The 14,720-nt window shown below is 40.0% G+C and overlaps 1 protein-coding gene across 3 annotated transcripts in view; it reads left to right on the top strand.

Annotated features, from left to right (window-relative positions):
* The first annotated feature begins 6,545 nt into the window (after positions 1-6,545).
* Positions 6,546-14,720, top strand: part of Cert1 (ceramide transporter 1) — a 104,963-nt gene continuing 96,788 nt past the window's right edge. For 2 of the 3 annotated variants that reach the window (XM_017797307.2, XM_029561910.1), the window contains exons 1-2: positions 6,546-7,064; positions 13,410-13,544. In XM_017797307.2, coding sequence (XP_017652796.1) covers positions 6,969-7,064; positions 13,410-13,544 — 231 coding nt within the window. In that variant the 5' untranslated portion in view covers positions 6,546-6,968. The remainder of the gene's footprint in view (positions 7,065-13,409; positions 13,545-14,720) is intronic. The other variant, XM_029561911.1, reaches the window with a different exon arrangement.

Below are 14,720 nucleotides of genomic sequence, written 5' to 3'. Positions count from 1 at the left end.
CATTTTAAGTTTCCAATATGTATAAAATCAGCTTGGGATTCTGGGAGCTCTGAAATAATCTTTCGCACAATGCAAATACTTTGAACGTATTTCTGCCTCTTTTAGTCAAAAGAATCTTGACAAGAAAAAATACAGTATCCAACTGGTAAACCATAATAAACTGACTGCTATTCCCCATACGGTTCACTCTGGTTGTAATCTTTCACCACAATGTCCTTACAACTGCTTGCTCAGATGTCGCCCTACTGGGATCCTCTGACTTGAAACAAAGAGGGAGGACTCAGACACAGTAGCACTAGAATGTAATCTGCTACAAGCTTTTTGGTGGATGTCTTAGTTTGTTCTTCATTGCTGTGACAAAATACTCTGACCACTACCAACTTGGGGAGGACAGGGTTTATTTAGCTTACATATCCCGGGTCACAGTTCATCCGGGAGCCCAAGGTAGGAACTCAGGGAAGGAACCTGGAAGCAGGAGCTGGAGCACAGGCCATGGAGGAATGCTGCTTACTGGCTTGCTTCCCTGGCCCCTGCTCAGCCTGCTTTCTTATGCTACATAGGCCCACCTGCCTGGGGTGGCACCACCCACAGTGGGCTGGGCCCTCCCAAATCACTCATCAAGAAGATGCCCTCAGACATGGCCACAGGTTAGTCCAATAGAGGCAATTCCCCAGTTGAGTCTCCCTCAACCCAGGTGTGTCAAGTTGACACTAAAGCTATCCAGCAGAGGACAATTTGACCATATTATAGTGCAAAATGTAAAGACAATATAGTAGGCCACTATTGAAAATTTAACCCCCAAAGAGATTTAGACAAGTGTACAAAAAATAAATCTGGGAAGGACACAGTTTTTTTTTTCTTTCTTCACATTTTAACATCTCTAAAATCGGGATGTCTCATATAATTCTTTTTGGGTAAACAGCAGGTGTGACATCATTATCATTGCCTATGCATAAAAACATGAAGAATGAGGAGCTCACACTTGTAATTCCAGCACTCAGAAAGCCGAGGCAGGAGGATTGCCATTAAGTTCTAGGGCAGCCAGGGCTACTAAGTACAGCATTGTCTCAAAAAAATCAAAGACCAAGTCAAACCCAAACAATAACAACAAACAAACCAAGAAACCCCAAAACATGAAAAATGAGCATCAATATCATAAGGAAAAAATGTTGCAATTATCAGTTCCCTCAGTCATGAAGAGGAAAATGGGGGAGAGGGCATCAATAACTGTTAAGTTGAAAATTAATGTACAGGACTGAATTTGAAGAGGTAGTAGAGCACTTTATACACACACCCACACTCATGCAGGTGTTTTTGGATGTTTTCCATATAAAATGATACATACAAGAAAACTGAAATGGTCTAGACTATCAACACCTAGATAATCATTCTAGCCATTAAAACAGGCAACCAACACAGCTGTATTATTAACACATCATGTTTCATTCATCTGTTCTCTAGATGTGATGTTTTGTTTGTTTTTACGTTTTGTAAGTCAGGATCTTCCTTTGCAGCCTCGGCTGACCTCAAACTCACAATCCTCCTGACTCAGCCTCCTGAGTACGCAAACTGGAGGCACAGACTACCACGCAGCCTCACATTCAGACTGCTGCTCATATTACCTCTATTTCACAGATTAACTCCTCTGTTTTGAAGTCTGAAAAATCATGTTTCTTACAAAAACGTCCCAATTTTTTAAATAATTCTTTTTTAAATATTTTATTTATTATTTTTATTTTATGTGTATAAGTGTATTGCCTGCATGTATATGAGTGCACCCATGTCGTGCAATGCCGTGGAGGTCAGAAGAGGGCTTCGGATTCCCCTGGAACTGGAGTTAAGGACGATTTGTGGCTGCCATGTGGTTGCTGGGAATCGAACCCAGGTCCTCTGCAAGAGCAGCCAGTGCTCTTAACCACTGAGCCATGTCTCCAGCCCCAAACGTTCCAATTTTTAACTGATCATAATTCAGTTTGGAAGTGGGAACAATTTTATAAAGGACAGTTAAATTTCTAGGTTAGCTAACAAAGCATTAACTCAAAATGCATCTTTATTATAATGAATATTATAGGAATATAGAAAAATAGGTTTTGTTATGGACTGAACTGTGTTCCTCAAAACTCATCTTTGAAGCACTAACATTCAGTGTGAGTGTATCTGGAGACAAGGACGCTAGGGAGGTAATCAAGATTAAAGGAAGTCAGAAGGGAGGGGAGATGTGACCTTATAAGACCAAAACGAGAAGCAGAGACCCTCGGTCTCTACTGTGCTATGGCAACCTATGCTGACTAACAGAGAAGCTCTGTATAGTAAGTACTATTTACAAAAACAATTAAGACAAGGTTCTCAATTCCAACTTTGCACATCCTTTCCTGCCACAGGCCCTTCGTCCCTCTATACACTGATCACGAAAGTACATTTTCACTTCCACCACCTCTGGGGGTTTGGGCTTCTGGATGTTGGCCTTGGAAATATTAGGCACAGGAAGACTTTGAGACTGTTATATGATGGAATTCCCACTAGAGAAATGATGTGGGTGAGATGGAAGAATTAGGACAGAACTGAGGAAGAACTCATTGGGATAAAAATGAACTCTGGAAGCTGGATACTTGGGCTCAAACCTCAAATACTACCTGAATGACTTTTAAAAAACTATTTAACCTTTTGGTGGTTTTCTTCATCTGAACTATAAGAAATAGAAGGTAATAATGAATGCTATAGAATTGATGTTGAGTTAAATAAGACAATAGATGACAAAAGAAAAATATTAAAAATCACTAGCTGAATTAAAAGCACAGGTGGCTTGGATACACTTATCTACAGAACACATTTTTGATACAATCCCTCCCACTGAGATACTAAAAAGCATAGGAAAGGGTTTATATAAGCTTTGAAGTAAATGAGATGAATTCAAATATTCACTCTGTTATAAATTACTGAGTTTACTTTATAAATTACTCCATGTCTCAGTTTCATTATCCTTCAAGGGACAATGGATCAACAATGCTTCACTTAGATGACTTCTAAGCTATGTCAGATGACATATTTAAAAGGAGGTAATTTCTTTATTAGTTAAATGCCGTCTCAATCTTCACACTTTGCCGTGTGCTTGCATATGTGTCTGTGGTAAATGTACATATTCATATTCATGTGGATGTTTCCCAGTAAGTATACTTGTGTGTGTGTGTGTGTGTGTGTGTGTGTGTGTGTGTCTCCTTCCTGTCCTCACTTTTCATCCTCCCTTCTTCTTTCTTCGTTCCCCATTGTCTGGACCTCTAACTCTGTCTTTCCACATAATTACTTTTGGTCTTTTTTTTTGAGGCAGGGTCTTCCTGTAGCCCCAACTGTCCTGGAACTCACTATGTAGACCAGGCTGGTCTTGAACTCACAGAGATCCGCCTGCCTTTACCTCCCAAGTGCTGGAATTAAAGGTGTGCACCACCATGCCTGGCTCCACCTTATTTTTTAAGATAGGGTCTCTCACTGAGTCTAGGAGCTTCACCAATTCAGCTGGGCTGGCTGGCCATTGAGCTCCAGGAGCTACCTGCTCTCTAGGGTTATAAATGTGTCCTGTCTTACCTAGCTTTTACATGGGTGCTAGGGATCTGAACTCAGGTCCTCATGCTTGAAAAGTGGGCACTTCACTAGCTGAGCTATCTCCCCAGCCTGAAATCTTCACACAGTTTCTCAAACAATTGACAAACTACTATAATATTCATTTGGAAAAAGAAGATATAGAAAATATCCAAATGAAAAAGAACACCAGGAATATTTTACTATTTTATATATATATATATGAAAGATATAGAAAATATCCAAATGAAAAAGAACATCGGGAATATTTTACTATTATATATATAATATGGAGATATATGAAAACTAAATAGTAATTAAATCAGTACAGAATAGTTTAGATATAAACAGATCAATAAAGAAGAATGAAGTCCATTAATAGGCCTGTATATAGGGATTTTATAATCATAAGGGTATCATAAAGGTATTTAAGAGTAAGAATAGGCTGTTCAATAAAGTGCTGGGCCAAATGGCCATTTGTTGTTTTTTTTTTTTAATCAATGAAATTCCTTTCATTTAATATACTAAAATAAAGTCCATGTTTACACAAGTTCTAAAAATAAAAATATAAAGCTCTCAAAAATAAAGAACATTATAAGATGATTGGAGAAGGACCTAAGTAAGACAGACAACTGAAAAGCTTTTATTTTTATCACTGAATGAGAAAGTTCATGTACCTCATTCTTGCATTGCTATTTCTTTCCATTAACAGTAATGATGTAAATCACAAACTCCAATGTGGCAATCTAATCATGATACAAAAATCTATTACTTAAAATATCTTAGCCTTATAAGTAAAATGGAGCAATGAATGTAACAAGGGTTTCTCATCTATAAATACCAAATATAATGAAGAAATTTCCTACTGAGTAAGTGGGTACCTTAGTGACCTAGGTGCTGATGGTCACATTATGCAAAACTCAGGCAAGACATAAAATACATTAGAAAGTTCAATTTAAAAATAAACATACACTATGTTTCTATGAGTCTAAACTGCATTGTGAAGTGAATTTCTCAATACTTCACAATCATTTAATTAAGAATGATTCTAAAACCTAGTACTTGAAAGAATCTGGAACAGAGTCTAACAATATTGGGCTCCCAAAGCAAATCAAGACATTCTAAAAGCATACTTCCTAAAATTCAGTAAGTGGGTTTTTGAATGACAACCTTGGGACTATGTTTTTAACACCTTGCAAAGGTATTTTCAAAAGCTTTATCTCATCTGATTTCTTTCAATTATGCACAGTCACGATTTTAGTATAAAATGATTTGTAACTGACTTACAGCAGATTTACTATCTATTACACTTAGTGTCAATCTTCAAGAATGAAAGCTATCAGGAGTACTTCTCAGAGACACTTCCTATCACTGCTTTTTGTCCTTAAGACGCAGTTAAAGTGTTGGCCTCTTCCATTGCTACCAGAGTCATTTCTAACCATTGTGTCTTTACCCTCACATTCAAAATTTCCTCTTATTCTCCCATTTGGGCACAGGCAGATAGTTTTTCTTCAGTTTAATAAGGAATTTTGGGGCTGGAGAGATAGCGCAGCAGTTAAGAACACTGACTTCTTGCAGAAGACCTGGGTTCGAATCCCAGCACCCACATGGCAGCTAACAACTGTCTTAACTCCAGTTCCAGGGAATCTGACAGTCTCTTCTGTCCTCTGCGGGCATTGCACGACACAAGTGCACTTACCTATACAGGCATACACATAAAAAATAATAATAAAATATTTTAATAAGGAATTTTACTGTTGGCAATTATCAGGAAATCGACAAGATACAAAGCTATAGGAAAGACCTGACCCTACAAAGTCAAAATTCTTACAATAAATTTATCTTTCCAATGTAAGCAAAAATACTGACATGTGTTCGATCTTCTGTTGCTCTATCCATTAATTCTAATCTTAAAGATAGCCACTTATTGCCTAATCCCTTACCATTCAATAAAACTTGCATTTTGATTTTATGCTAGAACGTTTCTATCCAATATTATTATGGTGGTTGTTGTTGTTATTATTTTGGTCTTTTTCAGACAGGATCTCCCTATACCCCCAGCTGGCCTGGAACTCGCTTTGTAGACCAGGCTGGCCTGGAATTCACAGAGATCCACCAGCCTCTGCCTCCCAAGTGCTGGTATTAAAGGCATGCGCCACCATACCCAGCTTTCTATTCAATCTTTTCTACCTTTCAGAGACAGATTAACAATGCTTCTCAGGGTCATTCAGAGCAGAAAATTTCAGGATGTTGTTTGACACCGTTTACTTAAAAACAACTCGTTTAAAGTCACTTATTCTCTGACAACCTCAACCTTATTTTCCACAAAATACAAATTCCATAAGTGTAACCGTGAAAACTGACTGAAGGAATTCCTCACCCGCGGTAAACGTCAAGTATGAAGGCTAACTTCTAAAAAGCAAGATAGAAAAGTCCTTCCGGATTTACAAAGACAGTTTGGGAAACAAAAATCCCCTCTAGAGCATGAGCAGCAGCGCCCCATACATTCTTGCCCAGGCAAACCTCGAAGATGTTCCGGACTTTCCCTGAGAGCAGCCATGCGCGACAACCCGACCTCCTCACCTGGCTCGTGGGTTCTCACTTCCTGGCTCGCAAGCACCGAGGGCTCTTCACAATCACGCCATGCAACTGTCTCACACGAAGCCCACTGCACGTCCCCCGGTCCCCCCGGGGCGACAAAGCCTTCCGCGTCACGGACACACACCAGTTGCCTAGGATTCCGACTACAACTCCCAGGAGGCTGCGCGGCGAACGGAGCGGCGTCCTTCCCAGAATGCGGCGCAACGGCATGTCCATCCCGCCCTCTCCTCTCTCCGCTCCGCCTCCTTCCCTACCCGTCGTCACCCGGGAGGGCTGGAGGTAGGGAGTGTCGCGAGGCGCCGGGAGGGGGACGGGGCGGGGTGGAGGGAGGATGGAACGACGGAGGGGAGGGAGCGGCGAGTGGAGGGAGGGTAAATAGTGGGCCCGGCAGGAAGATGGCGGCCGTGGCGGAGGTGTGAGCGGACCCTGCTCCCTGCGGTCGGCTTTGCGCTCCCCGCCTTCCTCTCCTCCTCCCTCCTTGACTGAGGTTGGCATCTAGGGGGCCGAGTTCGGGTGGCGGCGCCGGTCGCAGCGCAGGGGTCACGGCCACGGCGGCTGACGGCTGGAAGGGCAGGCTTCCTTCGCCCCTCGTCCTCCTTCCCCGGTCCGCTCCGTGTCAGGCGCGGCGGCCGCGGCGCGGCGGCCGCGCTTCGTCCCTCTTCCTGTACCCGCACGCCCGGGACCAGGCACTGTTGGCTGTGCCATCCCCCGACCCCACACCCCAGGGACTGGGTGCCTGCACTGGCGCAGCTCGCGGAGCGGGGGCCGGTCTCCTGCTCGCCTGTCGCGCCTCCATGTCGGATAACCAGAGCTGGAACTCGTCGGGCTCCGAGGAGGACCCGGAGACAGAGTCCGGGCCGCCTGTGGAGCGCTGCGGTGTCCTCAGCAAGGTGAGCAGCTCGCGGGGCGGAGGACCCGCAGCCCGGACTCACCTGCCGCGAGGCGGGCTGAGCGGCTCCGGGCTTGGGGTGGGGTTGGGCGGGAGACTCGGACCGTCCCGGGGCGGGGGCTGCGGAATGTGTCCGGGTGTGGGGCCCTGCGGTGCGTGGGAGTGCCAGGGCCTGGGGTGGGGTAGGAGGTGTCGGGGACTGTCCTCCCCGCGGTCCCTAGAGCTTGGCAGCAGCGACCGAGAACCTGGGCTAACGTGTATTTAGCCCGGGATTCAGTTTAGAAGGCGAGGTGCTTCTGGTAACTTAAACCCAAGGCGGCAGCTGTCTGGGCTGCAGGAATCCGGGTTGGGCCAGCGTGGTGCCCGGAGTACTGGGCGTGAGGCGGTTCAAATCGACCTTTCGAACGAGATTAGTCTGGCGGTGCCCACTAGAATAGGGTTGGGGGTGGGGTTCAACTCGAGCTGCCGCAATTTAGACAAGTCCTTTGACTGGTCGTGCAGTCTGAAATAGTGAACTATGAAGTGTTGGTGATCGTAAGTGTTGAAAGTATGTGTAGCACTTTTGTACTTTCCCCCTCACCCCTTGCCCAAGTTCATGCAATGGATATAAGAAATATTAATAGTAAGTTGGAACATGCCAGAGTGAAGACCGACCTTTTTCCAGGAAAAGAGCATTATTTAGTAATAAAATATTTGTACAGTAAGGAAAGACTTTTTTCTGTATTTTTAAGAGCCTTTCAGAGGTAACATTTATAGAACTGAAGATCAGTTCTATAGTTCATGGTGCTTTGTATTTTAAGGTTTTGCTATGGGAAGACTCATAGCCTTCTCGACTTCCTATCCCTTCCTGTTAAACTTTTAAGAAATGCCTAGAGCTAGCAGTTGAGGGCTGGTCCCTCAGCAAGCTGGTCATAAGATACCAGGTCATGTGCAAACCTTGGCTATGAAAGAAATCACTCAGCTTCCAGTATTCATATTAGAATCATTTGAACATCATTTCTGGAATCGAGATTAGACTGTTACAATTTCTTCAAAAAAAGGGTAATGAGAAAAGGCCTGGGAAAGGCATAAGTATGTCAGATGTAAGGCTTCCAAATGTTAACTTTTATTTGCATAGCAGAAAATTATGTTGTGTGTTGATACTCTGATCAGTCTTGAAATTTTAGTTTAATGCTTTCAGTAAAAGTGAAGTTCTTCAGTGTTTAACTTTTAATGGATTTTGTAATTTAGGAATCTGTGTACACATTGCCTGGGTTCACATTTTAAATGGGAATGGGTATGAAATGGATTCTTTGCTTCTCAGTGATTCTGATAGTTTCTCTATTTTGAAGCAGGCTTCCATGTTAGTATTTTGTTGAAGTGTTTTATAAAACAAGCTATACTTTTGACTTACTGATCATCATTTGAGGGGGTGGTGAGGGATTGGAGTGACTGATTAAGAAAAGTCATATGTTCTGCATAGCTCGTGTATACTAGGTATACTGCGAATCAAAACATGAGAGGCAGACATAGTTGTGTATACCTGTAAATTCTACCACCCAACAGCCTGAGGCAGGAGGATTGCAAGTCCCAGACCAACCCATCAGGCCCTGTAGTAAGGCTCTGTCTAAAAAAAACACATACCAAACAACCCTTTCCTAAAATCCTCAGAAACCCTATATCTGGCATTTAAATGTGTAGAAATATATTAATTAACCATGTCCATGAAAGGGGAGTAATTTTGACTGTTGTGCATATGTACACTCACGTGAAATAAAGCTTTTTGTGCCCTTTGTTAACAGCTGTGAAGGAAATTTTACTAAAATATAAGAATTCATGCTATATATAATGTTCCTGGAAGCTTTTATTTTTGTGTGAATGTGTTTATGTATGTGTATATATGTGGGAGCATGTACATGTGTACACCTGCATGTGGAGGCCAGAGATCTACAGTGGGTGTCTTTCTCAATTACTCTCAGATTTGTCTTTTTAAATATTTATTTTTTATTTTATGTGTGTGAGTGTATGCCTGCATGTATGTAAGTGCACTCATGCAGTGTCCATGGAGGTCAGAAGAGGGCGTCAGATCCTCTGGAACTGGAGTTATAGGACAGTTGCTATACAGCATGTTGGGAACTGAGCTCGGATGCTCTGCAGGAGCAGTCAGTACTCTTAACCACTGAGCCTTCTCTCCAGCCTTTCCACTTTTTTTTTTCGGAGACAGGGTCTCACAGTTTACCTGGAGCTTGCAATTTGGCTAGACTGGTTGGCCAACAAGCCCCAGGGATCCTCCCAGTCCTTGGGTTATAGGCATGTGAGATTACAGACATGCACAACCTCTGTGCCCAAGATTCTTTTGTAAGTGCTAGGGATCAAACTCAGGTCTTCATGCACTTTAACAAATGAATCATCTGCTTTCTGGAAACTTTTAATCAAAGGTACTTTGTTTTGTTTTGAGCATTGCTAGGGAGCAAACCTATGCTCCCTAATCTTGCATTCAAATCATGCATGCTAGGCACGTGTACTACTACTGAGCTATAACTGCAGCCCCTGAAAGATAATTTATATTGAATACATATACTCACACTGAGGATGATACATGTTTTAACTTTAAAGTAAGTGATATATTTTGAATCTTTTCTAATTCCTGATAACTTAGACAGTTTACCTGATAATTTAAACAAGACTTCGAATTCAACATCTGTTCTTTGCCTTCTGTTGAGTTATATAGATAAAGCTCAGTGCTAATGTTTTATTTCTTCTCTCATCAAATGGAATGGATCTGGAATTAAGGGCCTAGCAATTTATTTTAAAAAGCTATGGCAATTGAGGCTAAGTGGTTAAGAGCACTGGCAGCTATTTCAGAGAACCAGGTTTGATTCCCAGCACTCACATGGTGGCTTACAACCTGTCATAACTCCATTTCCAGGGGATCCGACACCCTCTTCTGACCTCAGTGGGCATATATATGTGCCTACATACATGCAGTCAATGAACTCATACCCATAAAAATAATAAAATATTTTAAAAAATATGACAGCTGAAAAGGTTTTTGTTTTCCTGTATGGTAATTTGAAATACACAGAAATACCAAGGAGACCTTTTTTTGGAGACAGTGTCTTACTGTGCTTCATCAGGAATAAAGCTTTTTGTGCCCTTGTTAACAGCTATGAAGGAAATTTTACTAATATTTAAGAATTTATGATTATAATGTTCCTGGAAGCTTTTATTTTTAGTGTGTATATGTTTATGTGCATGTGCATGTATGGGAGCATACGCATGTATGTACCTGCATGTGGAGGCCAGGGGTCTACATTGGATATCTTTCTCAACTTCTCACCACTTTGTTTTTCGAGTCAGGGTCTCTCGGTGAACCTGGAGCTTGCAGTTTGGCTTACTATGGCTGATGCAGAACTCAGTGTGTAAACCAGGCTAGCCTGGAGCTCACAGAGATAACACCTGTCTCTGCCTCCTAAGTGCTGGGATTAAAGGCATGTGCCACCTTGGCCAGCTCAAGACATGTTTCTTAAATACTTCTTAAGGGAGTATATTCTAAAAATACTACATAAATAGCAGTCCATGGATCTGTGATAAATAGGATGGGTCATAGTTGAGAAAGGTTCATGCCTTAGTATTTGAAAGGAACTAAGCCTGGATAAATTAAATCTTATCCAACTTTTTCTGAGTTTTTTTCTTTCTTTCTTTCTTTCTTTCTTTCTTTCTTTCTTTCTTTCTTTCTTTCTTTCTTTCTTTCTTTCATCATTTACCTTACATCACCACATACTTGTTGACTGAAATTTTATCATTTTGTTTTCCTTTTTATTTATTTTATTTTTTTTCTCTTTCTTTTGAGAGCCTTGCTGTACAGACCAGCCTGGACTCTAACGCATGATCTACTCTCGTTGCCCAATGCTAGGATTATAGGCATGACCTAGCAGACCTGGCTGTTTGAGTCTATCCCAAATGCTGTTCTTTTTGTAAAGCCTTTTACTAAACAAGTCATTTAGTAACTCTTTTCATTGAATTGCTGTATTGTTTTGTTTGAGACTTGGTTCTGACTTCTCTTTTTTCTGTTGAATTTGTGGATGCCAAACTAGCAACCAGAGTCTTTGTTTCTCCCACAGTATCTAACATATAATGTTGTACATGCATGTTAAATGGGTAGGTGGAAGCAAATATTATAAGAGCAGAGAAAAGGTAAAGTCTTGCCTTCCAGGTATAATAATAGTAGATGATATTTATTTAGTCCTAAAGCATATGTCATTTGTTGGCTCCTCCATAAGACAATAACATGAATTATGAACACATAATCACTGGGGTTTCTCTTTTCACTTTGGAAGGGTTCTAGTGAGAGATGTTGATGGTTAAGCTTTATTACCTATGCATAATTCTGCCTCAAATCGAGTTAATAATGTGTATCAGTCTTCTAATCTATTCTTATGTAATCTTAACTCTAAGAGAATTGAGAAACACATAGAAGGCATTATGGTCACAATTACTAGCTAATGAAGGGTACTAATAGGAAGCAAGGTAGGATTAGTCTGTGTAGATTCTTAAATGCCAATCTGGCCCATTAGTGTGTTGGGGAATAGGAAATTATCCAAGTAACTTTCAGAGCTGGAGTCTCAATAAGATTAATGTGTTAACATAAGTAAGCAAGTATGCTTAATAAGCAAATAAGATTATTGAAAAGTAGTGGATATGAAGGGTGAAGTTAAGCCTCAGAAATCTAGGAACCTGGTAAGTTGAGTAGAATCATTGAAAATTGGGAAGAGGAGGCAAATTTAAGAGTATACTACGAAGGAAAGATTGTAAGATTTGATGATAAGCTATAAGAAGGAACAGGTTAGGTATTGAGTATCTTATGATTATGCTAGTCATTTTCATTATTTTATTCAGCCATTCAAACAACAGGTGATGAAACAAAAGTTAAGTCGAGTCTGTTTAGTCCTGTATGTACTACTATTCTGTTCATATGATACTCTCATGCTGAGCCAGCTTAAGTCTCCATGACTGCAGAAGTAACAACACAGTGAAGAAAATGACATAGGAAATATAGTTTACAGGAAGAGGTGAATAAAGTTTTTTTTGTAACCATCATTTGTTTCAAGTTGGTATGTAAGTGGTGGTTAAATCACCAACAGTTAGAAATAAGGAAACAGTACCCAGAGACTCCCTTAGAAAAGAATAAGTTAAATTGTTAACATGGGTGTAAGCTCCCAGAGAGGGCTTGTAATAATGAGGCTTACAAGATTTAAAAGCTGAACGAATCTCAAACATGCTGAATTAGGAATAGGAACATAAATGATTGCTAGTTTAGCAATCCATTTTAAATTAGTTTTTGGAATTGTTTATATTTAAAACCCTAGGCATAAATAAAAATATGAAAAATCAAGTATCCTCATCAAATTAGATTTCTTCCTTTGCCAGTTTATTGGTGGTGATCTTCACTGTACTTTGAGAATTTAGCAGCATAAATATCATTTTTAAAGTATACTCTAAAGATAGATAATCCAATATGTTTTTGAAAGCCATCTTTATATTTGTATTTTTACTTCAGGGTTAGAAAAATATAAGTTTAGGGAAACGTCAATGAATTAATTATTTTAAATATATACTAGTGAGTTCTATAGGGGAAAAATTAAAACTAACATAGACTTGGGGCTGGAGAGATGGCTCAGCAGTAAGAATACTGGCTGTTCTTGCAGAAGACCCAGGTTCAAATCCCAGCACCCACATTGCAGCTAACAGCTGTCTGTAACTCCAGTTCCAGGGGATCCAATGGCCTCTTCTGTCCCCTGTGGGCATCGCACAACACAGACTCACTTATGTACATGCAGGCAATACACTCAGACACATAAAATAAAAATAAAATATTTTTTTAAAAAACTAATGTAGACTTAGTAAAGATTAATGGTATGGATATAGTTGTGATTGTTATGCCATTTTCATATGGAAATAAAGCAAGAGTAGAATTTTGATGAGAATTTGCATTATACTTCTTTAGAAGACTATACAGTACTTAATATGAGAGAGAGACTGTGTAACTGAATTTTTTTTGTTGATCATGTTGCTCTTGATGTGGGCTAGAATAACTTAAATGTCATGAAGGTGGTGAAGAGGGGAGGCTGAAAGTATGTAAAGAGCATGGTTTGATTTTATAAATGAAGAAAATGTTATATTTTTCTCAGCTATTAAATAATATGAAATTACTGAAGATCATTATACAATCTCAACTTTTTACTGTTTAATGGACTTTACTTTTTATTGTTGTGTTAGGACTTTTCACAGTTTTGTGTAAAATTCTGGAAAGTCTAGATTTCTAAAATACTATTTTTTTCTCTCCCCTCCCTTTTCCTATCTCTAGTGGACAAACTATATTCATGGGTGGCAGGATCGTTGGGTAGTTTTGAAAAATAATACTCTGAGTTACTACAAATCTGAAGATGAGACAGAATATGGCTGCAGGGGCTCCATCTGTCTCAGAAAGGCTGTGATCACGGTAAGTGCTTTTATTCAGTGAGTTTTCATTGGGCATCATCTATATACCAGAACTGTGCTAGGTGCTTGATCTCCAAGATGTGAAAATAAAGACCCTTTCCCTTCTGGAGGATGCATTTGAATACATTTTGGAGTGCTTATTACTACAGCTATTATTTTGTGTAAGTGTATAGGATTTATTCATTTGGCTTATCAAACCAGTTTAAGGGCTTCAGAAAAGAGGCTGGTAGATAACTTCATATCTGTTTAGATTAGGACAGTTGGTAGGTTATTGAAAAGGTTAAATCAGGAAAATTCTCACTATATTTATTTAAACTATTTAATTTAGAATATATAAATATTCATTTACCAACTTTTTCATGCTGATCTAATGCCATACTTATATGAAGTTGAGAGAAGTTCTGTGTTAACTGTCTCTGCAGTTTCCAGTTTTGATTTCCCTAATGTACAGCTTTTGCTTATACTTCAGAAAAACTCCAAGTGAAGCACTTACTAAATTTTAAGATTTCCTCTATTTGAGTTATATCGCTTTTATATAATTTAATATCTTTTAAAAGCATAACATATATTTGTCATCCTCAATTTACATAGGCACTTTGTTTTGCTGCTGTAGTCAGTAGACTTAAAAGGTGTTAATTAATGTAAATAATATTAAGTTATAGCCAGGCCTGATGGTGAATGCCTTTAGTCCCAGCAGAGGAGGCAAAGGCAGGGGGATCTCTGTGAGTTCAAGACCAGACCAGCTTGGTATACATAGCGAATTCCAGGTTAGCTGGGACTACCAGGAGACCCTGTCTCAAAAAGACCGAAAACAAAACTAAACAAAATAATGTTGAGTTAATATTAAGAACAGTTAAGTTGGCATAAACATGTTTGGAGACAAGCAGTTGACTTTTTAAGCATGTAACTCAAGTGCTGGGATCAAAGCGTGTTACTACAACAACAACAGTGGCCAGCATGCCTGGGTATATTTAATCAAAAGTGAGAATGTGGCAGCTAAAGCAGGATACTTAAACAGAGATTAGCTAAGAAAGTTACTGCCTTTGAAATCTAAAAAGTGGGTATACTAAGCCAAAAACAGTGCAGATTTAATAATCCACTCAAATACCAAATTTTCTTAGACTAGAATTGCTTATAAAAATTTAATAAAGTATCCGTGGGGTTTCTTTTACTATCT

This window comes from Nannospalax galili, unplaced genomic scaffold (assembly GCF_000622305.1).
Source record: "Nannospalax galili isolate Female #2095 unplaced genomic scaffold, S.galili_v1.0 scaffold1054, whole genome shotgun sequence".
Lineage (NCBI taxonomy): Eukaryota > Metazoa > Chordata > Mammalia > Rodentia > Spalacidae > Nannospalax > Nannospalax galili.
The sequence above is the reverse complement of the archived record's forward strand: the minus strand, read 5'-3'. Positions and strand labels throughout refer to the sequence as shown.